Source organism: Gracilinanus agilis, chromosome 6, assembly GCF_016433145.1.
Source record: "Gracilinanus agilis isolate LMUSP501 chromosome 6, AgileGrace, whole genome shotgun sequence".
Classification (NCBI taxonomy): domain Eukaryota; kingdom Metazoa; phylum Chordata; class Mammalia; order Didelphimorphia; family Didelphidae; genus Gracilinanus; species Gracilinanus agilis.
In genome coordinates this window covers 49,422,671-49,448,187 of record NC_058135.1, presented here as the reverse complement: position 1 = coordinate 49,448,187, position 25,517 = coordinate 49,422,671, and the positions used below count along the sequence as shown (strand labels likewise).

The 25,517-nt window shown below is 37.9% G+C and overlaps 1 protein-coding gene across 1 annotated transcript in view; it reads right to left on the bottom strand.

Annotated features, from left to right (window-relative positions):
- The window catches only part of NFKB1 (nuclear factor kappa B subunit 1), a 141,449-nt gene extending 122,242 nt beyond the window's left edge, over window positions 1-19,207 (bottom strand). The window contains exons 1-3 of the mRNA XM_044681629.1: window positions 18,957-19,207; window positions 14,531-14,618; window positions 2,933-2,973 (exon numbers count right to left, since the gene is read on the bottom strand). Coding sequence (XP_044537564.1) covers window positions 2,933-2,973; window positions 14,531-14,618; window positions 18,957-19,091 — 264 coding nt within the window. The 5' untranslated portion in view covers window positions 19,092-19,207. The remainder of the gene's footprint in view (window positions 1-2,932; window positions 2,974-14,530; window positions 14,619-18,956) is intronic.
- Between the last annotated feature and the right edge of the window lie 6,310 nt (window positions 19,208-25,517).

Below are 25,517 nucleotides of genomic sequence, written 5' to 3'. Positions count from 1 at the left end.
TGAAGGGGAAAGGAGGAGCATGAATCATGTAACCATGTTAAAAATGAATATTAATAAAAGTTAAAAAAAAAACAAAACTGGGTAGCCATGAAGTCAAAGATTCTACATGCATGCTAAGCCAACTGAAAACAATTGAAACTAAAATTTAGCAATCCTAGAACAGCACCATTGAATAAAGCCACAGAGTGGAAAGAAATATTCTCAGATATTCATGTCTTGTATCGATAAACAACATCTGATCAACATTTGAAAAGCAAATCTAAGGTGAAGAATGCCCAGGAACAAAACAAAAAATCAGTATTCTAGGCAACAAATTTATTGAGCCTTCTTATAGATACTGGGAGTGGAAAGGGAGAAAGATTCACTAATAAATGAATGTGGTTTCAATAAAAAATAAAGTGGATTTCTTTTTAAACTCTTACCTGCCATCTTAAAATCAATATTGTGTTTTGGTTCCAAGACAAAAAAGCAGTAAAGACTAGGCAATGAGGGCTAAGTGACTTGCCAGGGCCAAAAAGTGAGGAAGTATCTGAGGTCACATTTGAACCTAGGACCTCCCATCTATAGGCTCAGCTCTCAATCCACTGAGTCTCCTAGTTGCCTCTTAATAAAATGGATTTTTAAAGAATCCTAATTATAGTCTTAAGGACATAGAACATCCTAACGAATTATCAGGGTATCTTCAGTTAACCATAAAACAAGGAACCTGGACCAGAAAAGCTCTGAGGCCCTTTCCAACTTTGACAGTCCAGAATTCTGATTCCCCAAAAATGAAAGAGGCTTTAGCTTTGATAAGGCAAATCCTACAACTCCTCTATTTGTTCAGGAAAGAAAAAAGCCCGAAACTCATCATCTGATGAAATTTCTGATACTGGTTCTCTGAAATTAAAAGTTGGCAATTCACAGCCATTCACATTAGTCATTCCATTTGCTTAAAATGAGTAATCAACCTCAAAACCAAAGCAACATTCATCCCATCAAAAAGTTTTCTTTGATACAACCTCCTTATGCAGATGATTTTTACTTTCACTCAAGATAGGAATGGACAAATCACATCATTACGGTCAGTGGACACACTGGCAAGTCGTGTCTTCAAGTTCCTTCTATGTCTTCTGTTCCTCTATGAAAGGAACCATGGGTCAGGACCCATCAATAAAAGTACACTAACTTTTTTCTGGTAAAGCACAAACATTTTATGTTTTCTATATGGATTTTGAAAGATGCTACTTACCAATAATTTTAATATGAATGTGTACAAAAGTACAAATTATTAAACACATATTTAAATATAGTACCAAGCAAAATATATTCAAACATAATATATTACTACCATATTAATATGTTATATATCATAAATTGCAGTAATGTTTTATATTAATATTAATTTGTACATGTCTATTAATATAATACTAATGTAAATATATTGCACACATAATATAATACTAGGTAGAGATATAAAGTATACACAATGTCATAATCTAGAATATACATATATAATTTTTAATTTGATTTTAAAATTTAAATTTAAAATCTAACTTCTTTCTTAAAAAGAAGTTAAACTAGATTTTTAAAATTAAGATGAAAAAATCTCAACTTCATTTTTAAAAAATGTAATTTATTTCAATGAACAAAAATCAATTTTCTTCCTAATTTCATTTGCAACAAAGACTAGATTACTCACAGCCTAACAGGCTAGGAAAACTAATTTTATGTCATCATCTCAAGGAAGTTTAAAGGTTACCCAAGAGGAGGAGAGTCTTTGGGGAACTAATGATGTGCCGTTTGAGGTAAACAGAGATAATTGCAGATAAAAAGAAATAAAATAGATTCAGAATACAAGAGGGGGCCCTTGCAGACCCTTAAAAAGGTGGTAAAATGTTTTTTTGCTAATCTCAGCTAACATTAAGTACTTTCACTTAATTTTTAGTCTTGGAGGATATTCTCTATGGAACCAAGGACTATATATTACACAAACAGAGTCAAATGTCTCCTATGATCTAGTGCCATTGAGGCATCAGGATTCAATGGAGATAAAATGGGCACACATTTTTAGCAGGCTGATGAGATCTTGAGCTCCTTGAAAAATATAGCCAAAATTTTTCAAATAGATCTTTCAAAAGCCTGTTCAGAATCTCAAAAAGACCATGATGAAGGATATGTCCCACTTCTTAGCAGGCAGGGGATGAACTAAAGATACAAAATGTGATAGACAATTTCAGACACAGCCAATATGTGGATTTGTCTTCCTTGCTGTACATTTTCATTTCAAAGGAGGGCTTCCCCTAGGGAGGGAAAAGTTAGGGAGTCCTGATAGAAATATAAAAAAAAAGATGTATCAATAAAAAATTTAACACCAAAAGTGTACATAAAGGGACACAATAGGGCAATTTGTTAATATACCTTTGTGTGTGTGTGGGTAATAGAAATTTAGTTTGTTTTTTTTTAAACCCTTGTACTTCGGTGTATTATCTCATAGGTGGAAGATTGGTAAGGGTGGGCAATGGGGGTCAAGTGACTTGCCCAGGGTCACACAGCTGGGAAGTGGCTGAGGCCGGGTTTGAACCTAGGACCTCCTGTCTCTAGGCCTGACTCTCACTCCACTGAGCTACCCAGCTGCCCCAGAAATTTAGTTTTTTATATATCCTCAATCTTGTTTTTTGTATGCTGAAATTTAATAGCTGATGATTATGATATTCTTACTTTAAAAAGATTTTAAGAGGAAAAAATGATCTCCAGAATAAAATTTTATCAAGTACTTTAAACTTTAACATTTTAGTTCTTTTATTGAAGGGAGAGTTTCTGTTGAGGAAAGGAATAACTGGGATTCAAAAATAAGCATCAATAAAATTTTTTAAATTTCCTATTACAGTTGCTAAGCCACCATTCAGTTGATATTAAGCATTAAAAGTTCCCAACCCTTCTTTTATCTTACCTGTTTAGGTTGCTCTAATATTTGAAGGTATGGGCCATCTGCTAAAAAACAAAAAGAGAAAAAAGAAACCAAAAGAAAAAGGTAACTGTGAGGTTTCTCAAATTTGGCAGAAAACATAAAACAAGTAAAAAAAATGAAACATATTACTAAAAGAGGTTCTGCTGCCCTATTTTGTACTTAACTTGGGCTATTATCTCCACTCTCTCCCCACCTGAGAAGGAGATTTTGCTCCCAGAGCCAAGCTAAGCTTTGGAAGGACAATTTTGGCCTCATCTTGTTCGGTTCTAGGTTTCCACCACATTCCCAGGACATCTTTAGCTATGTCGTCTAGGCAGAGCCCTCTCCCTCCTTTTTAATTCCCTTTTATTTAAGTTACTCAAAGGCAAAGACAGTCTTATTTGCTTGTATTTGTATTTTCCAATCCTTTGCAGAGTGCATTGAATAAATAGCCATTTTCTCTCTGTGTCTCTCTCTCTCTCTCTCTCTCTCTCTCTCTCTCTCTCTCTCTCTCTCTCTCTCTCTCTCTCTGTATTTCTCTCTAACTATGTGCCTAGCTATCCATTTAAATAAGAAAGTATTTGGGAATATAACTTAGGCTCTTTTTATTTAATGTCTCCTTATGTAGTGCCAGTTCTTCACTAAATTACAGAACCCCCAGGCATACTAGAGCCAAATGACAAATTTACAAGGCAAGGGTTGCCTTTGTGTTTTTTATCTAGCATGAACCTTAGATGTTTACCCTTTCCCAGGTAACATTCCACAAACTATAAATTTTCCAAAGAAGAAATAAGCAAAGAAAAGTCACATTAGACTGCAAGAGGCATAAGCTTATAATTCTGCTTGTGTTACATATTATGAATTTCTTCTGGAAAATCACATTATCTCCCATACATTCCATAGTTCAATGGAATTTAGTTTAGGTTTACTTCTAATAAGAAAATAAGGATAATAGTGAAATGGAGATAATAGTTACCTGTAAGGTCTTATCCTGGAGAGAGAGAGAGAGACAGAGACAGAGAGACATAGAGAGACAGACAGAGAGACAGACAGAGAGAGATAGAAAGAATGGGCAAGACAGACAGAAAAAATGAGTGTACAGGGTGCCCCAAAAGTTTTAGAAATAAACTATCAAAGCTTTCAATTGCACTAAAATTTTGGGGAAATAAATATAAGAGCCATATTAGAATCAAATTTGAGTATAATTGTTCCACAACTGGAATTCAATTGGTGTGCTGCTTGGTTTTGCTGAGGGGGAAAAGATATACTTATAAAAACAAAAGAGAGCCATAAATTTTTTTAAAGAATTCAGTGCAGCTGGTGGTTCAGTAGATTGAAAGCCAGGCATGGAGATGGGAGGTCCTGGGTTCAAATCTGACCTCAGACACTTCCTAGCTGTGTGACCCTGGTCAAGTCACCTGACCCCCATTGCCTAGCCCTTACCACTCTTCTGCCTTAGAACCAATACATAGTATTTATTCTAAGGTGGAAGGTAAGGGTTTAAAAAAATTCAGTATAACATCAGTCTATCAGATAAGGACTGAAAGCTAGTAACACCCTTAGACTTTACTGTATATAAATGTGATCTCAACTTCAACAGGATGAAAACCTTTGTAATGAGAAAGCTCTTTTAACATTTTTTTTAAACCCTTACCTTCTTTCTTAGAATTGATATTAAGTATCAGTTCTAAGGCAAAAGTACAATAAGGGCTAAGCAACTGAAATTAAGTAACTTGCCCAGGGTCAGTCACATATAGCTAGGAAGTGTCTGAGGTCACATTTGAACCCAGGACCTCGGGTCTCCAGGCCTGGCTCTCTGTCCACTGAGCCATCTAGCTGCCACAGAAAGCTCTTTCTTAATAACAATAAGCATCAAGAGGGTAAGTGCTTTCATTTCTAAAGACTTTTCAATTTTTTAAATAATACTTTAGCCTCTATTTTCTCTTTTTTTCCTTTGCCAATAATGAAGGAAAGAGATACAACATCCTATCATTTAAGTCACAGAACAACTGGGGGAAGGTGAGCTGGGGATATTTGGTGGCAAAAGCAATATTCCCCTTAGATCCAGGCTTCTTAACCTTCTTGGGTGTCATGGACCCCCCCTTTGGGAGTCCAGGGACCTCTTCTCAGTATGATTTTTTTCATTCATAATTTAAGGAAATGCTAAATTTCAGTTAAAGATAAATGAAAAGAAAGGTATTAATTTTGTTTCCCATCCATTTCAGGGGAAACCTGAACTCCCTGGAAGGGGTGAGATTGTCTGTGGAGAAATGCTCCTTTAGCACAACTATCCATATTTTTAATAGGTTTTGTTTTTTCTTGCCTTCTCATTGGGGAGAAGAGGAGGAGGAAAGAAAGAATTTAGAACTAAAAAAACAAGAGTGAAAAAGTCTCTGTGCTTAAAAAACAACAGCCCTGTAGTAGATGGTTCATGGTATGCAATGACAACCTAGAAAATTTCTATGCACGCTTTTGGGGCTCATAGCTGGGTCTGTCCTTCTGAAGCTTCTCAACACAGGGATAGTTTTCTCTAGCATGTTAGAACTAAAAAAGAAGGCCACCGTTGCCTCTCAAGTATACGAGATCTAACAGGACGGAAGGACAAGTGAGCCGTCTTTCTATGCCCTTTCAACAGAATTGGGAGTCTTTCTAGGATGTCCTGGGTTTACCATACCCCACCTGCCACCTCCATCTACTTTCCTTTCTGTAAATGACTTCTCTTCCCAGTTGGTCTCTGAGGAAAGAGGAAGGACAGGGAAAACAAAATGGCAGCATATACATTTAACACCTTTCCAACTTTCTTGCTCCCACTACCTGCTTGGCTAGTTCTAATTATTCATATTTTAACTGTCCTAAAGCTGTCTGCTTCTGCCGACCTTTGGCATGTCCTTAATGTCTCTGAAGTAGTAGTTGTTACAAAACTCTCTGTCTCCCTCTCTCTCCCTGTCTCTCATTTCTGTGTCTCTCCCATCTCTGCCTCTGTTTCCCTCTGTTGCCTCTCATCTCTGACTCTCTCCCCTTCTGTCTCTCATCTCTGCCTCTGTTTCCGGCATCTGTCTCTCATCTGTCTTGGCCTCTCTCCCCTTCTCTCTAATTTCTGTGTCTCTTTGTGTCTCCCTTATCTCTTTCTGCCTCTCATCTGTCTTTGACTCTTTCCCCATCTCTCTCATCTCTGCTTGTTCTCCTGTATCTGCCTCTCCTCTATGTCTTTGTCTCTCTCCCCTTCTCTCTAATCTCGGTGTCTCTTTGTGTCTCTCGCATCTCTGTTTCCCTCTGTCTCTCGTCTGTCTTTGTTTCTCTCCCTTTCTGTCTTTCATCTCTGCCTCTGTTTCCCTTACTTTTTTTTTTTGGTGTGTGTGTGTGTATATATATATAAAGATTGTTCTGAGATAAGTACTACTGGAGGTACTGGGCTAATCTGGATTATGCCATATAGGTCTACCTAAAATATGCCAGGCACTGTGCTAAGTATTGGAGATTTAAAAAAAAAATGCCAAAGTCCCTACTCTTCAGGGGCTCACAGAGAAGGCCAGTATGTGTCAGATTTCAGATTGGAACCCAGTGCCTTGATTCCAGGGGTGGTATTCTTTCCACAGCAGCATGGTAACTCTCTTAACAAGACCGGACATTTCTTTTTTACACTTTATTCAGATATTTTATTTTCCCAATTGCATGCGAAACCAGCCATTTTTGAAAGCTCTACGTAAAGTAATTTGATGGCTGACAAAGCCCTTTCATAAATATGACTTCAAAACAAACCAGGCAGGGCAGCTAGACAGTATATAGGAGAGCCAGGCCTGGAGTCAGAAGGGTTCAAATCTGGCCTTAGACCCTTCTTACCTGTGTGACCCTGGGCAAGTCACTTAACCCCAATTGCCTAGCCCTTGCCACTCTTCTGTTTAGAACTGATACTAAGAGAAAAGGTAAGGATTTGGTTTGCATTAAAGTCATGTGGGGGTTTAAAATCAAAGATCCTACTCTAACAGCACTTTATTTGTAAATGACTCTATGCCAAACTGTAGTACAGATGGACCCTAAAGAATGAATGTAATCACAATATATTTGAAATGAAGAAATGAAAAAAACCATTTATTAGCCGCTTCATCAATGTGTTGCGGCCCCTCTGAGCCAAGCACTGTGCTAAGTCCTAGGGATACAGAGAGAAAAAAAATACAACAATTCCTGCTCTCATGGAGATTGGGGAAGACAATATATAAAAGAGAGTTCAGCTGAAGAATGGCAGAGAGGAAGGTCCCAAAGTCCTAAGGATATAATTGTGGAAAAAATTACGAGACCTAGAAATCTTCGGTAGTCACTGATAGTTGGAATTGGCCCACTGGATGGAGCCCTGGGCCAGGAAAAATTCAAATCCAGCCTCAGATACTAGCCACATGACCCTAGGCAAGTCACTGAATCCCTTTAACTCAGTTTCCTCAAGAGTAACAGAGATAATAACAGCACCTACTCTACAGGGTTGTTGTAAGGATCCAGTGAGATAATATTTATAAAGCGCTTAGTCCCATGTCTGACACATAGTACGTGGTAGAGAATTGAAAAATGTTTAATAAATTAAAAAAATATCCTATCAATAATGTGAGTTTGTGGTTTTCTGAGTTCATATGGACCAATTGTGCTTGCACTCACTAAAAGAACCAAAGATCCATGCTGTGGACCTCTGTGCCCCATCATCATTCTGCCATTGGTTCCATCTCTAGCTTTTACTTCTAGTTCCCATTTCGAGGACATGCCTCAGTAGCCCATTTCACGAGTCGCTGTGGCCAATAAGGTCACCCCTTTAAAGAAGATCCTCTCTTACTTCATCTAGTCCCTGAGCAAGGACTAGCCTTGAAGCATTTCCATTTTGATGACTTGCAGAAGCTGAGGCTCCCCCAGACATAGCTCTCAAGAACCCCAAGTCACCTCCATGCCACAAAGCGCCTTCAGAATGGGTCAGTCATGGAAGAGCTTTTACTTTATTTTTTTTAAGTTTTTTATTTTGAATATTTTCTCCTAGTTACCTATTTCATGTCCTTTCCCTCTGCCCCAAACCTCCCTAACCCCCCCTTACAGCTTTTACTTTAAAAACAAATAAACTCTCTTTTTCACATGAAAACAAGGCCACTGACCCACTGGAGGGTCTCCATGAGCTTTTCCAATGGTACAAACAGGTTTATACTAATCTACATTCTTTTACTTAATGGACTGTGTGGCCCATGGTACAACATAGGGCAATAAGCAGGTGCAAAGAAGAGAGCAAAGCCAAGTCACCAGAATGATGCCTTTCTTTGGAATACCAGATACTAGCATCAGTGGCACAATTTAATAACAGCATGCCCACTGCCCCGGCCAGCCCTGAGTGATCCTGAGAGGACCAAGCTCTGGCTAGGAGCCTAGGATTTATAGATCTGTGAAGGACCTTCAGAATCAACATGGTCCAGTGCCTCTTGGCCCCCAGGAAGGACTTATTATTAAATGCTCAATGACTAAGTACTACTGTGCAAAGAGTGGAGACAGGGTCTAGAGGCAAAAAGTCCTGGGCTCACTGACAAAAGCAACTTTGCTAGGCCTCTGTTTTCTCATCTGTAAAATGGATTTTTGTCCCAAAATCTGGGTTCTTTGGGTTTATCATATATACACTGTCTTGCCCCAAGTCTATTCCACTGATCTTCCTTTCTGACTCTCATCTGTAAAAATGGACATTATGCTAGCTGGCCTTCTAATTCAAGATCTAAGAAACTTATCTATCATCCCCATTTTTTAGTTGAAGAAGCTAAGGCCCACAGAGATCAAGTAATTTGTTCAATCACAGAAATAAGTAAATGGCATTGCTAATACATATTCAGCGGGACGTAGGAGAAAGAGCACCAGCTTTGGAGTCCAGTGACCTGGATCTGACTCTCGCCCTCTGCTACTTACTACCTTGAATCCAGTCTTTTTGGACCTCCCCCTCTTTGTGACAAGTCAACCTTTGAGCCTCAGTTTCTTCATCTGTAAAAGGGAGGAAATACCTTTTATACTTCCTACCTCAGAAGGCCATGAGGAAATCACTTTGTAAATCAATGAGTGGAATATGGTAGGAATGAGTTATGCTGGCAGGAATTACACTATCGACAGTTACACACAGTAACTTTCAAGTGATAATATGATAACGTACACAAAATATGTACTTAATAAATATATGCTGAATTAATTGGCAAATTGAGGGGGGAAAGTGACTGCTAGTAAACTATATTCCTACATTTTAGGGGAGGAGAAAGTCACATATCAATGTCTATGTCTTCTTTCATTAAAAAAAAAAAAAAAGGCCTTTACCTCCTGTTTTACAATCAATACTGTGTATTGGTTCCAAGAGAGAAGCGCAGTAAGAGCTGGGCAATGGGGGTTAAGTGACTTGCCCAGGATCATAGAGCTGGGGAGTGTCGGAGGCCAGATTTGAACCCTCCCATCTCTGGGTCTGGTTCTCTATCCACTGAGCCACCTGGCTGCCCACTTCTGTCATAAGGACAGCAAGCCCAACATGAAGCCACAAAGAAAAATCAAAATCTCATATATATAGACTTTCATCTCTGGAATCCAAGCTGGCTACCAATTTTGTTTCACTTATCTTCCTTTATTTTGTTTGCATCACAGTATCCCTATGACCGCCTAAAGTTAGTGGCTATCATTCTTTAAAGTCTAGTGTATTTCTACTTATCTACTTATCTTTTTTGGTCCTGTTGACCCATTGACCATGGAGTGAATTTTCCCTTCTAGATCATGGCGGACAACTATGACCTGAAACCCTAAATGGTTTTCTTTGGACAAACATAAACAGTTAGAAGCAGTCTATGAAACTGAATGCTGGTTCAAATGAAAACAGAAAAATGCCTGCAGACACAAAAGTTTCATTTGTGTACATGACAAAACAAGAATGAAAACAAAGAAAAAGAACAGAAAAATTAATTCATACAACCAAAATGTCTGACCTTTGCACTTCAAAAGGAATGACTGACAAAAGAAACAGGAATCTATTTTCTCCAAGAAAATCTCTGACACTAGGTTGGTATTTATGTCAACTGCACCCTGAGCCATGGCTCTGAAATATAGAAGATGCAATGTTCTATCTACTACACCCAAATTAAAATTTGTGATATTTCTTTTAAATTTGAGGATGATCATTTTGTTCATGTGAAACTTCTTTCCCTCAGAAAAAACAAGAGAGCACTTTGCATAAGTTCGTGAATTATAAAGAAACTAACGTTGAAATTCTAAAGGATTTGGGGGCTTAATGGTGGATTTACTTTCAGTTCTTGAGTGCCAGGAATGAATCTGGAAAAATGACAAGAGGAAAACAGTTGGAAACTAAAGTGTAATTATTTCCTGTGGCCACATTACTGAAATAACTTATGGGAGAAATCCTCTGACAATGAATGAACTTGCTTCATTCATATCATGCTTCAACATGGAGAAAAGAGGGATAATTTGCAAGTTTTGCCTATAACACTAGTACGAGACCTTCTGGTTTTGTCCCTCTATCAATTCAAACTCTCAATTTTTTTTCTTTTAATTTTAATGAATAGCTTGGCAAAAATTAAGGATCTGAAATTTTGAAAAGAGGAGTGGGGCACATTGACAAAAACAATCTGACTGGCTAAAACTAAACCTGTTAGAAGAAACCGAAAATATGCCTTGCCTCTGAGGTGACAAATATAATCTCCCTGCCAAAGTAGCATATCTACCCAGAAAAACACTTTTCTGTAACAGGAAGGTCACCTTAATAAGGCACGTGGCTGAGGAAAACACTGGTGCAAAAATGTAACAGTCCAAATGGGAGGAGCAAGGAAGGATGCACTCTAGCTCCAGGATCACCTCTTACCTTTCCAGTCTTCTGGACTGGACCTTATTCCTCCCTACTTATTCTGAGGTCCAGTAGCACTGGCCTCCTTGCTAGTCTTCAAACCCAACATGCTTCAGTGTTTTCCCTGGCTGTCTGCCATACTGCAACTCTACATCTTGGCATCTCAAGTCAAAGCCGAAGTCTCATGCTCTGCAAGAAAACCTTCCCAGGCTTCTTTAACCTTGATGTCTTCAGGGCAGCAAGGTGGCTCGATGGATCAAGAGTTTCTCTGCTTTGTTGCCCCCACCCAATTTAACTTAAGAGACAAGAAAAGGGAGGTCCTGGGTTCAAATCTAGGCTCAACCTCTTCATAGTTGTGTCACCCTAAGCAAGTCACATAACTCCAATTCCCTAGCCAGGACAGCTCTTTTGTCTTGAAACCAAAACCTAGTACTGTTTCTAAGACAAAGTAAAGGATTAAAACAACAAAAGAGCAACAATCTTGCCTTTTATGACCCTACCATCAATTTATCCTATATCTCCATCTTGTTTGCATGATTTCTCCACCATTAGACTGTAAGCTTGTTGAGGGCAAGAATTTTCTTTTGCTTTTCTTGTGTCCCCAGCACTTAGCAAAGTCTCTCATGTATATTAAGCAATTAAATACTAGCTGACTGATGAATTTTAAGTGTGAAAATGCTGCTGACCAAGTTATAATTTGTGCATTATTTTATTTCTACAGAATAAATAAAATAAAATAAGCACAGAATACTCTTAAATGGGACATTACAAGATTATCTGCTTCAAATGTAAGTTTTCTCTGTAGCACAGTGCCAAGAATACTTGTTCAGTCTTGTCCACGTTTTTGTGACCTCATTTGGGATTTTCTTGACTAAGAAACTGGAATGGCTTGCCATTTTTTCTCCAGCTCATTTTACAGATGGAAACTGAGGCACACAGGGTGAAGTGACTTGCCAAAGGTCACAAAGCTAGTAAGTATCTGAGGTCTGATCTGAAATCGGGAAGATGAGTCTGGCATTCTATCCACTGTACAATCTGACTGCCCACAACTTGTTAATTTGACATGTAGGGGCAATTCTTTCCCCCAAGAATTATAACTGAATAAAGTCAGTCAAAAAAATTATACTCACTCTTCATGGATTTTATACAGGGTTTTTCAAAAGTGAAATTTCGATTCCATAATGACAAAAAAAAGTTATCATGGAAAAATAACCTGGATAATGGAGACTTTTCAGCTATAATCTGGTTTTGAAAAAAATTTTACTATGGGCAAAAGATTTCGTAAAACAAGATGCTTTGAAAGCGAAGTGTCTACTGAGATGGATCTTTTGATAGCTCCATAGTAACTGGATTTGTTTTCCTTGTTTAATTTAACTTTATACATTAAGGGCAACCAGGAGATTCAGTGGATTGAGGGCCAGGCCTAGAGACAGGAGGCTCTGAGTTCACTAACTAGCTGTGTGGCCATGGACAAGTCACTTAACCCCCACTGCCTAGCCTTTACCTCTCTTCTCCCTTGGAACCAATATCTAGTATTGATTCTAAGGCAGAAGGTAAGGGTTTATATATATGTATGCATGCATATATATATATATATGGAAAGAGAAAGAGAGAGACAAACAGACAGACAGAGGCAGAGAGAGAGAGGAGGGGGGGAATCTTCCCTGGGGTAGTATCATGCAGAGACATTAATGGAATGAAGAATTTAAACTCAGAATATCTTACTGAATTTTCAATAATGCACTGACACCAGGAAAATGGTAAAATATGTTGAAAAATCAGAATCATATATTTGACAGAAAGCCCGGAAGCCACCAAGAAAGTAAAGAGATTCATTTGTACACAGGAAACTGAACTAGGGCTTAAACTAGGCAAAATCTCACAAGATCTTAGCTCTGATGCCTTTAAAAAAATTGTTTTGTTAGGCTAAGAAGGAGATAGGGCCTCAGAAATGCAAACATCAGCTAGCAGAAAGAGGAGAAAAAAAATCTGGTATCTTTCTTTTTCTTGTCATTTGAAGTCATGAAAATATTGTAGAATCAAGTTTGGAAAAGTTTGAAAAATGTTCTCTGGAATAAACGTACCTAGTAGAAAATTGGCACAAATGGAGAAACAGGTGACTTGAAAATACTCAGTAGGGGCAGCAAGGTGGCTCAGTGGATAGAGTGCCAAGCCAAGAGATGGTAGGTCCTGGGGTCAAATGTGACCTCAGACACTTCTTAGCTATGTGACCTTGGGCAAGTTTTTCATTTAACCCCCAATGCCTAGCCCTTACCACTCTGTCTTGGACCAAAACTTAGTATTGATTCTAAGACATAATGTAAGGATTAAAAAAGAATACTTGGTAAATGAGGCAGCCTGGAGCCTAATTTCATCAGTGGACATTTATGAAATATTAATAATTGCAAAGTCTCCTTCAACTCGTTTTCTAATACGCCACTTCAGTCACATACGAAGTTCATAAAAAATAGTTGAACTCCAAAAGATGGATTGCCATTTGGAGATCACTTACTCTGAGAGTTATTAAATTTAAAAAAGCCAGACTGGTTCCCTCTGTCAACTAACCAACAAACTTCTAAAGACTCTTCCTCTACAATTCCAGGAGTTTTAGTCTGGCCAAAAAATATTTTCATCATCACTCATGTGAAACATAGTTGAGAAAAGAATTCTAAAAACCATATCCTCAAGGGCTGGAGGACAGGACGAGGAGCAACGCAAACAATTGTTAAATAATAAAAAGGAGTTGGGGATATTTTTGAATGTTCTATGACCCCCTAATGGTGTTGGTTTGATAGAAGATTAGGCATTAATGACTTTAGGAATGGGGAGGAAGCGCAGGACACGGATAAAGTATTCCAGAGTCTGGACATTTTATTTAGCTTCACTCAAAGCTCAGGCAGGGTCTTATGGCAGGAACAAATGGCCAAGAGCAAGATACCATGGTAACTAAGGTGATTCTGGTAAGAGAGGGAAACAAAGGATGCCCCAAAGAAGATCCTGGTCAGAAAGAATCAAAAGGAAGGAGAAAGCCCAAGGAGAAAGAGGCAGGAGTGGCCAAAGCAGTTTTAGAATTAGAGGCAAATTGGTGGAAAACTAGAAATCTAGCAAAAATCTGAATTAAGGTACAGTGTTTTGAATGGACTGGTTGAGGGAAAGCCTGGGTCCCAGAAGAGATAATAAAAGCTAACTGATGATCTGACAAAAGAGCAGGATTTTCTCATGGGAATGGATTTCTAAGAATGCCATGCCCTCGAAGAGTCAAAGGGAGGATTGGGTCACAATTTGGATACAGGAGAAGATGGGAATGATGCCAACATGGGCCTAGATACCAAATGATTGGGAGAAAAGGAAAACGATGATGCTATTGAAGACATAGCTAACAGCAAAAAAGAAATACAAATTGATCTTTTTAGGAAAAGGCTAGAAAAACAAAACTGAAGAGACTAGAAAGTAGAAGGGAGTGTGGGCTGCCTCAACAGACACCTATGGCACAAAACTGATAGCTAAAGGAGGTATTTGTAACAATGGTTATGGGTACTATGGGTAATGCAGCTGAAACATTTTTATTCAGGTCAATTTTGGTAAAAAAAAAAAAAAAAAAAAAAAAGCTCTGAAATGTTCCAATAAGACGGTTCCTTTTAAAAAAAAAATCCCTGAATTTCTAAAGCAGACTACTTGGCTATACTTGAATTAAAAAAAAAAAAATCCAAGCAACCACAGAAGAAAAAGAAACTTAACTCCATAGAGGAAGAAAGGTGTCTTACCTGTTGGGAGGGGTATCTCTGCTGGAAATAATCCTGTACTATTAAAAATTGCATTTATCCCAATACTATAAGATTCCGTTGGAAATATCTGTAATAGAGAACATTGAAAAAGTTAAACCACTATTTCTCCTAGGCTACCTTAAAAAGTTGAATTAGAAGTAGCTACAACACTCTTCCAATGGATGTATGATATATTGTTTAAACATCAAAACTATAGAAAAACTAGAAGAACAATTTTTTTAAAATTTCCTAAGAACCATGTTTCCGTGGTTCTAGCCTCCTTTTTGAGGTTTAAATCCTTTCTGAAATCATGTGGAATAAGGCAAGCTGAAAACTTCCAGAATGTTCCAGTGAAAGTGACGTTAATTTATTTTAAAAGACCACATAGCTCATGGCTTGGTTGTGGACTTGAGAGAAGGGACGACTGTGGGAGAACTAAGAGAACATTCAGCTGGAGAGACTGGAGAAAGGAAGCATTTGCTGCCCATTCCAGAGTTTCCTAGGTAAGGAAGGCAAGATCAATCTTGGGCCAACCCCACTGTGTACTAGCCTTGGGGAACTTGCTGACTTTTAGGGAGTATGAACCATTGAGCTCAGCAGTTAAAAAAAAAAAAAGAAAGAAAGAAAAGAAAAGAAAAAGAAAATGTACACACCCCAAAGCCCACACCTTCGAGGGCCCCTTCCCCCTCAAGAGAAGAAAGATAAGGAAATGCTCCACCCTTGTTGCTAGTGAGGGCAGAGATGCTCACATAAGAGTCACTTTCAAAATGAATGTCTCTCCAGCAGTTTTTGGAGGGCCAACCAGTTTTTTTAATTGATAAAAAGATTTCCTGTGTTTAGGCAGGAAAACATGGGTTTAAACCAAGCAGAACAGTGTTTACACAAATTAGCGTTCACCTTTAATTGTCAAAGTAGCATATTAAAAGTGAAAGGTAAAACAAAGGTTCTCAGATTCTCAATAACCAAGTGTCTGTCACATTACAATCAAAGAAGCCTTTCTTGGACCTCCCCCATATTTCCCCCTCTCTTAAAAAACTCCCGAGTCTATGAAAGTGAATGTTCACTCTAATTAGGATAAACCTAGACATTTATATATACATAAATGTTGAGCTGTATAAATATATAAACAAATGTATAGAAGTATAAATATACAACAATTAATGTATAGATATATAAATATGTGTAAAAGTGTATACATATATAAAAATATAAATGGATAGGTGTATAAATATATAAATGTACAGGAGTATAAAATATGTTAATGTATAGATATATAAATATGTACAGGTATAGAAATAGATTGAATGCATATAAATGTATAGGAGTATAAAGATATAATAATTAATATATAGGCATATAAGTATATATATATATAGGTGTAACATATATAAAATATATAAATGTCATGGTGTATAAATATGTAAATGTATGCAAATGTATATGTGCATACACATATAAAATATATATAAATGTATAGGAGCATAAAAATATATTGATGTACAGATATATAAATATGTATAGGTATATAAATATATAAAATGTATAGGTGTATACCTGTATAATATATTAATGTATAGGTATATACATATATTGAATGTATAGGTGTACAAATATATAAAAAATATATAAATATATGTGAAAACAAATATATATTAATGTATAGGTATATAAATATATAAAATGTATATAAATGCATAGGTGTATACCTGTATAATATATTAACGTATAGGTATATAAATATATTAAATGTATAGGTGTATAAATATATAAAATATATAAGTGCATATAAAATATAAATGTATATAAAATACATAAATTATGTATAATATACACACACACACATGCAGAGGATCCATGCAGAGAGAAGGCACTAAGATTGATGAGGAGCTTTATTCTTTACAAACATACACATTTACACTTAACAAACAACATTGTTTGTATGTTGCCCCCTCATTACACCAGAAGCTCCTTGAGAGCAGGGAATGTACCCTTTCACGGTATCCTCAGCACTTAGCATAGTGCCAAGCACATAGCAGGTGCTTAATGAATGCTTGGTGACTAACTGTCTAATTTAAAACAGTGCTATTAGGGCAGCTGGGTGGCTCAGGGAATAGAGGCCAGGAGACAGGAGTTCCTGGGTTCAAATCTGGCCTCAGATACTTCCTAGCTGTGTGACGCTGGGCAAGTCCCTTAACCCCCATTGCCTACCCTTACCGCTCTTCTGCCTCGGAGCCTGATACTTAGAATTGATTCTAAGACAAAAGGCAAGGACTTAAAAACAAACAAACAACCAAAACAGGGCAAAAAACCTTTGATGAGCTTATAATTTTTTTAAATTCTTAATATCAATTCTTTTTATTATTTTTGAATGCCAGTTATCTATAGGAATTCTAAAAGATCACTATACTAATTCAGAAGTTTACCTTTAATCTCCAAGGCTCCTGCCCTTTAAGAAGCCAATTTATAACTGATTTGAGGTGAACTGGTTGAGAGAAAGATTTGGCCACATCAGAGATAATGAATGCTAAATTATGATCTGACTACCACAAAGGAGAAGGATTTAACTTGTGAAGCGACCAGGCAATGAGCAAAGTGATATGGGATGATCTCCTTTTATCCTCACAAAAATCCTAGGAGATAAGTGCTGTTATGATCATCATTTCACTCACAGTTGAGAAAAGTGAGGCAGACAAGAAATGAAGTGATTTGCCTAGGGTCACACAGCTAGTATCCGAGTCTGAATTTGAACTTGGATCTTCTTGACTTTACAGAGCTCTCTATCCATTGGGCCACCTGGTGACCTCTTTTATTGTATCATATAGATTTTGTATATGTAATTATAATTTAGGAGACATGAAATTTACCTTTATAGTGTAAAAGTGAAAATTGGGAAAAGCCATCTAAAAGCGTATATATATTTCTATGGACAGGGAAAATGTATCAAAACTACATTTCCCGTGATCCAACATGGTCCAGCTGTTTCCGTGTCTTTGGGGGCATGGGGAGGTCTAAGTTGACGCAGGAAGAGCTTAAATCTCCTGGGTTAGGAGGGAGTGCTCTCTTTTGCGAGTAGGCGCTTCCAGGAAACAGGAGACAGTAATGGAGGCGGCAGTTTTGAATGCTTACAAGCGCGTGGTCTAATGATTTTATCTATCAGCATGGCTTTAATTAAAATACTAATTTATATTATTATATCAGCCTTTATCATTTTTCATATTAATAATAGTATACATTAATTTCCAGTCTAATAATCTAAGAATAATAGATCTAATAATCCTTTATTTCCTTTGTACTCTATGATGCTTACCCACTTGGCTTGGTTACTTCTAAAATGTAAACATTCCATCTTTTTATTCCATGTCTGTTCCTACTCTCTCTTCTGCCTTCTGTTGTTCCTGACTTCCTTTAAAACTTAGCACAAATCCCCCCCTTCTTCAGGAGACCTTTCCCCATTCTCCCTACCAATGGTGCCTACCTGCTGAAATGCCCTATCATTTATACTCTAGGAACTGGGTGGCAGTTTGGGGGAGGGATACCTTGGATATCTTGCATGCACATGGTTATTTGCAGGGTGTCTTCCCCAGCCCCACTCCTCCACCCTCCCACTCCCCCCAGTTCAGCACAGTACCTGGCACACAGTAAGCACCCAGTCCTTGTGGACAGCTGATGATTACAGGTTTCCAACAGGTTCACTAATTACCATGAATTAAAGACTTTGATTCTGCCCCCTTTTCCTTTTGTTTTTTTTTTAAACCCTTTACCTTCTGTCTTAGAACTGATTCTAAGTATTGGTTCCAAGGCAGAAGAGTGGTAAGGGCTAGGCAATGGGGGTTAAGTGACTTACCTAGGATCACACAGATAGGAAGTGTCTGAGATCACATTTGAACCCAGGACCTCTGGTCTCTAGGTCTGGCTCTCTATCCACTGAGCCACCTAACTGCCTCCAATAACTTTTTTTAAAGAATAATATTTCTTCCTTCCTTCCTTCCTTCCTTCCTTCCTTCCTTCCTTCCTTCCTTCCTTCCTTCTTTCTTTCTCTTCCTTCCTTCCTCCTTCCCTTCTCTTTCTTTCCTTCCTTCCTTTTCTTTCTTTCTTCCTTCCTTTTTTCTTCCCTCCTTTCCTTTCTCTCTCTTTCTCTCTCTCTTTTTTTCTTTTTCTTTCTTTTTCCCTTACCTTCTATCTTAGTATCGATATTGTATATTGGTTCAATGGCAGAAGAGTGGGAAAGATTAGGCAATGGGGGTTAAGTGACTTGCCCAGGGTCACACAGCTAGGAAGTGTCTGAGGTCATATTTGAACCCAAATCCTCTTGTCTCCAGATCTGAGGATCTACTCATTGAGCTACCTAGCTGTCTCAGTTCTGCTCATTTTTGACAAACCATTAAGAATGCTTTAAAAGTGATGAAGAAAATTGTTTTGACTCTACCTTTCTTACACTTACTTGATCTTGCATTCCCAATATGTATTGATCCTCTTCCACCATTCTGGAACTGAAAGGAAGAAAGGAAAGGGATTCAACAGTGAGACTGGAAAAGAGTCCCTCCCTCCCTGTCTTCCTCATGGAGGCTCATAATGTTCTTCTGGGACTTGAGAAGAGGGTCTCCTTTTGAAGGTTTAAATCCTTTTTGATATTATGGGGAATTTTGTTTGTTGTTGTTGAGTCATTTCAGCCATGCCTGACTCTTCATGACTTCATTTGGGGTTTTCTTGGCAAAGATACTGGAGTAGTATGCAATTTCCTTCTCCAGCTCATTTTACACAGGGGGAACCTGAGGCAAACAGAGTTAAGTGACTTGCCCAGGTTCACCCAGCTAGGAAGTGTCTAAGGTTAGATTTGAACTCAGGAAGACGAGTCTTCCTTTCCTGACTCTGGGCCCAGATTCTATGGAATTCCCCACCTAGCTGCCCCATCATGCAAGTCAAAAACTTTCAAAATTATACAACAAAAGTGAACCAGATCTTTTTAAAAGATTGTGTCAGCCAAATAACATTTATTAAGCACCTACTATGTGCCAGGCACTGTGCTAAGTGCCAAGGATAGATACAAGGAAAGACAAAACAATCAGTCTCTGCTTTTAAGGAGCTCAACAGTATAGGGGGAGACAATATACTAAAATGATCAATTGTCAGAGGGAAGATACTTAAGTACGCCTGGGAATGACTTCTGGCAGAAGATGAGATTTCAGCTCAGCCTTGAAGCTAGGGAAGCCAGGGGATGAAGATGAGGAGGGACAAAGTTCCAGGCATAGAGAGAGTGAGTAGCCAGTAAAAATATCCAGTCAGGAGATGGGATTTCTCATATAAGGAAGAGCAAGAAGGCAAGTTTCACTAAATCCACAAATAAGAAAGGGAGAAGGGGCCAGGCTCAGGGCTCAAGCTTGAACTTAAGAAAAGGAACTAAAAGGGGGAGGAGAGAAACCATCACAGGGACTAAGTAATTCTAATTCCTTAAAACAAAACAAAACTAGGGACTGGGGCTGCAAGGAAGCACAGTGAATAGAGTGCCAGGACTAGAGTAGGAATGACCTGGGTTCAAAAGTGATCTCAGAAACTTTCTAGCTGTGTTACCCTGGGCAAGTCATATTTAATTCTGTTTGCCTAGCCCTTGCCCTTCTTAGAGTAACAACTCTAAGAAAAAAAAAATGGTTAAAAAAAAATCCAACACCTCCCTCCCTAACCCCCCCACAAATACTAGGAACTAGGCAGTGGTGTGCTGGTAAAATTTTTAACAACTAGCTTTCCAGACAGAAACAAATATAACCACGACACACTTTCTAAATTTAATCTTCATCATCAATACTTTTTCTATTGCTTTCTTAAGTCTAGACAATTGACAAAACAATAAATTAACCTCATATTTGTACTGTTTGTTGCTTTTTCCTGCAATTCCTTCCACAATGAAGATTTAGCAACCAGCTCTCAATAGTCAGTTTGCGCTGGCACACCCCTGGTTCCAGCCTTTAAGGATCTCATAGCTCTCTATAAGCTACTCAGAGGCAGAAATCAAGAGAGAGCCAGTCTCGTAGCTCCAGGAAGTGCCCGGCCTAAGTGTGATGGGTTCATCTTCAATTTCTCCGGATGATGATTATATTGAAGTAGGCTGTTTCCTACAATTTTCATCTTGATACCCAATAACCTAACTAATGTTAAAAGCCTATTTAAACAGTACAAGTAAGAGCTAATGGCCAAAGTTCATCGACTCATAGATTTAAATCTGAAAGGGACTGTTCAGGTCAACTAAGTTGAATTCCCTCCTTATAGAGTTAAGAAAAGAGAAGCCCAGAGAAATGAAGTGACTTGGCCAGTAAATGTGAGGCACAGGGTCCTAAACCTATTGCCTCTGGTTCCAAAGCCAGCCCTTCCCCAACTGCCTTAAATGCATACCAGAGGCTTAGATTCTGCAGGTCCCAACACATTCTCAACTAACCAGAAGCACTGCTAATATTTCAGTGACACAAATAAAGAATCTCATTCACAAAATGTTCCCACTAACTTAATGAAGTAAGATTCTGATCTTTATTTTCATTAAAGCTTATTTTATTTGAGGCTCCCTTATGTCCAATTTTATCCACCTGGTGTAAAAAACTAAAAAAACTAAAAAATTTAAACCCATTTCTTCACAACCGAGAGATCATTGTGCACAGTACAGTAATATTGGATGATGATTATCTGTGAAAACTTTGCTACTTTCAGCTACTTTCAGATCCGGGACAATCCTGGAGGCTTATGACGGGGAATGCTCTCCACCTCCAGAAAAAAGAACGGTTGGAGTCATCTTTCACATCAGTGTAGTTTTGTTTTTATTTAGGGGCTCTGGTTACTATGAGTGTGCTCAAGGACCAATATGGAAGTGTGTTCTGTGTGACAATAAAAATCAAATTAAAAAAACAAACCTGTTTCTCACGGTATACTAAGGTTGATTAATTGCCTGACCAGTTTTAAATCCTTATTCTGAATCCAGTCTCAAGTGTTGACTATTCTCTTAACTGCCCTGAATGGCAAAGGGCTTTGGGGTTTTGCAGGATATCAAGAAATCCTTTCTTCCTCTGGAAATTTCAAGTACAAGTCACCTAAATTTTTCCATTCAATCCATTATTGAATGTCTGATTGATTGGTCTATCTCCAGACCGGTTGGATCTTTCCAGTTTGATTTTCTACCCATCTCGGGCACATAACCACCACTTTAGAGCAACTACTCTATAGGGAAGGTGAAAAACAAGTGAGCAGAGGGTACCAAGGACAAAATCCTTAAATACTGTACTGATTATGATGTGTCAGTATCACCAACCATGACCATGTGGTAAAGTACAAACATCACTGAACTAGAAGACAGGGCTGTGGGCAAATTCTTTAGTTTCTCTGAGCATGTGTGTATGTGTGTGTGGGTGTATGTGTATAAACACACACAGGCACACACATATACATATACATACATACACATATGTATATTCATGTATAGTATGAAATATTTTCTTTATTACCTATAAAATGGAGCTATAGTGAGAAGATCAAATGAGATATTTTACAATAAGATCCCTGGATTAGAAATTGATCTGGAAGAGACCTTATTAGTTATTCTGTCCAGTTTTACAGAGGAAGAACTGAACCTCGGAGATTTTAGCTGCTTTGCCTATATATGAGTGTCAGAGGCAGCACCAGAACCCAGGTCCTTCCTCTCCTTCCAAACCCTGTGCTCCTTCCCCTACACCACACTACCCCTCATAAAGCACACATTATACACATTCATTCAATCAAATTAAAAAATAAATATTTCTTCATCTCATTAAATAAAACAATTAATTTTAGTATTAAGCTACTAACACTATTATCAGGAGCGGCAGGAGAAGCGTTAATTCCCCTTGTAATGGCTGGCCACTGCTCATTGCCTTTGGCCTTCTATTGGTTCAGTCACAGTCATGACAATCCGGTGGCCAAAAGAAGAGATGAGACTGAAAACCTGTTTAACGGCCAGCATGCTTAGAAAGCACCTTAGCAATCACCTAGTCAACCCCTTCATTTTACAGGGGTGGAGAGTAGGACCAAGAAAGAGGGAATGTCTTGCCCAGAGTCATGCAACAAACAAATAGAAGGATTAAGATTCGAAGAAGGGTCCTTGAACTAAATTGTAGCTTTATGTCCATTATAGGTGGGCTGCCCTATGATATAAAATGATAATGTTTGGTTAAACAAACATCTGGAGCACACATAGGTTCCCAATAAGCTCTTTTTTTAAAGTATAAGTTCCAAAAAGAAGAGTGGTAAGGGATAGTGTGCAGGTAGAAAATCTGCCACACCTGAGCTACATTCCCAGAATCCTTTTAAGTATGTCCTCATTTGACGTACAAGGGCTTGGGAGATAAATTTGGCTGAGACCCACCCTGAGGGGCTCTTTTTTGGGGAGCTTGTGCTTTGCTTTGGTAAAGTGCTGCAGGTGTGAGTTTTTTGGTTCTCTTTGCTTTGCTCACTTTACTGAAAGAATCCTTTTCTTCTTCTTTTCCTCCTCTTTTTGTTTATTATTAAATTAAATTAGATATATATATATATATATTTAAAACACCAGGAGTATTTATTTATTTTTACTCCTACAGTAGGCAATGGGAGTTAAGTGACTTACCCAGGGTCACACAGCAAGGAAGTATCCAAGGCCACTTTTGAATCCAGGACCTCCCATCTCTAGGCTTGTCACTCTATCCACTGAGCTACCTAACTGCTCCTCCCAATAACATTTAAGGATTTGGTTGATATTCATCATCCAACTCAATCACCTTCATATGCTCCACTAGAATTATTGCTATTTTACTTCTGTTAAATGTGTCAAGTATCTATAATGTGTTAAACACTCAGTAGACCAAAAATTTAGAGACAATTAATTGACATAGCGGTATAGCGAGGTGGTATAGTGGATGGAGTCCTAGGTCTGGAGTCAGAAAGACTCATATCTCTTAGTTGAAATCTGGCCTCAGCTACTAGCTATGTGACCTTGGGCAAGTCATTTAACCCTGTTTGTCTCAGTTTCCTCATCTGGAAAATGATCCAGAGAAGGAAATGGTAAACCACTCCAGTATCTCTGCCAAGAAAACTTCAAATGGGTTCAAGAATAGTTGGACATCCCTAAAAAAAAAAAAAAAAGAAAAACAACAAAAAATGACATAGTAGATAAGAAAACTGGCCTTGGAGTCAAGAAGAAATGAGTTCAAATCCTGCCTTAGATATTTTGTAGCTATATATCCCTGGACAAGTCATTTAACATCTAAATTTCGTTTCCTCATCAGTAAAATAAGAATTTAGAGGTGAAACCCAGTGGTTTCTAGGACCCCCTCAGGCTGTAAACCAATAATGTGGGTGTGTTTGGAGACAGACAGACAAGGACAGAGAAAGAAACAGATAGAAAAAGACAGATAGATGGAAGCAGAGAAACAGAGACAGAGAGACAAAGTACTACAAGCTAGTAGTTAACGAGCCTAGCCATGGTCTAAAGGAGATACAAGATTGAAGTTAAAATCAGAATCTTTAAAAAGTTTTTCCCCTTAATGATAAACCACAGTAATAAAAATCTTAAAGGCAAGCAGTATTAATATCAGTAATATTTCATAACACTTGTAAATGGAACACTCAAGGAATCAAGACTTTTGAAAAGGATGAATCACTGAGAAACATTTGCATTAATTACAAAAGCAGGTTTTATTGGTAAAATTATAAGTTTTATATAAATATATATAAAATTATATATATAAATATATATAATGTATATAAATATATATTAAAAATTATATATATAAATATATGTAAATATAAATATATTTATATAAATATAAATATAAAATTATAACTAAGCCCCTGGCACTGAAAGACTGTATAGGGAAAGTCCCTTCTTTCTCCCTCCTTCTGCCCCAGTCTCTCTACCCTCCCAATTTGTACTTTTGAGGAGATAGACAGAGAGAGAGACAGACAGACACAGACAGACAGAGAGAGAGAGAGAGAGAGAGAGAGAGAGAGAGAGAAATATCTGAAGGGCACAAGACCACACTGGGAAGTCCAGGAATCTATACTTCATGGACTAGGTTTCCTCACTGATGTGCTGAAAACTTTTTTTAAAAGCTTCTGTGTCTTGGGGCTGGGAAGGACATTCTAGAAAACTAGTTAGCAAGTGAATGAAATATATTAATGAATCTTTTGTTTTATTGTTCACACAGCATCAAAGTTTAGTGAATTTAGAATGAGAGGGAGGCTTAGAATACTGAGGGGTGAAGGGTTTATTACAGTAGAAATACCCAAGATATTTACAATTTGCTTGTATGAAGACAACGCACTGTATGTAGTACTGACTCGATAAAGTCAGCAAGAGTCATTAACATGATGTAATTGCATCTTATTTCACTGGACCATTCATTCTTGTAAGAATAGACCAGTGCTTCATGTTTCTCTGCTTAGAACTTTGCAGACTAATGTCAATAGGGAATAGTCAGAAAGACAGAGATAAAATATCTTGCTTCTAAGAATCAGATCCAGCCTCAACTCAGTCTCAATTGTTTCTCCTTTACTTTGGGGGCAATTAAGATGAGCCAGGCAAGGAGGCAGCACACAGTTGGGAGAGCTAACTAGCTAATATAATAAATGACCCACTTGGGATCATGATGGTCTAGAAATAGAGGCTAAATCAAATAAGATAAAATATAATAGAGAAACAAGTAAACTAAATAGGCAAAATAATAAAATCTATTCGCATACACACAGAAAAATTCAACTGTACAAGTAAAGGCAGATATGGCTGGACGATTGTTCAAATGAAAGACTGGAGGAATTTGGTAGGTAGCAAATTCAAAATGAGTCAACAGTATTTCAGCCAAAAATGCTAAAGCAATCTTAAGCTATATTAATAGAAGCTCAGCACCCAGCACAGGGCAAGTGATAGTCTTAGGGTCTTATGTCCTTGCCGAACAACATCTGGAATACAGTCTTTAGATCTAGGAACCACTGTGACATTTTA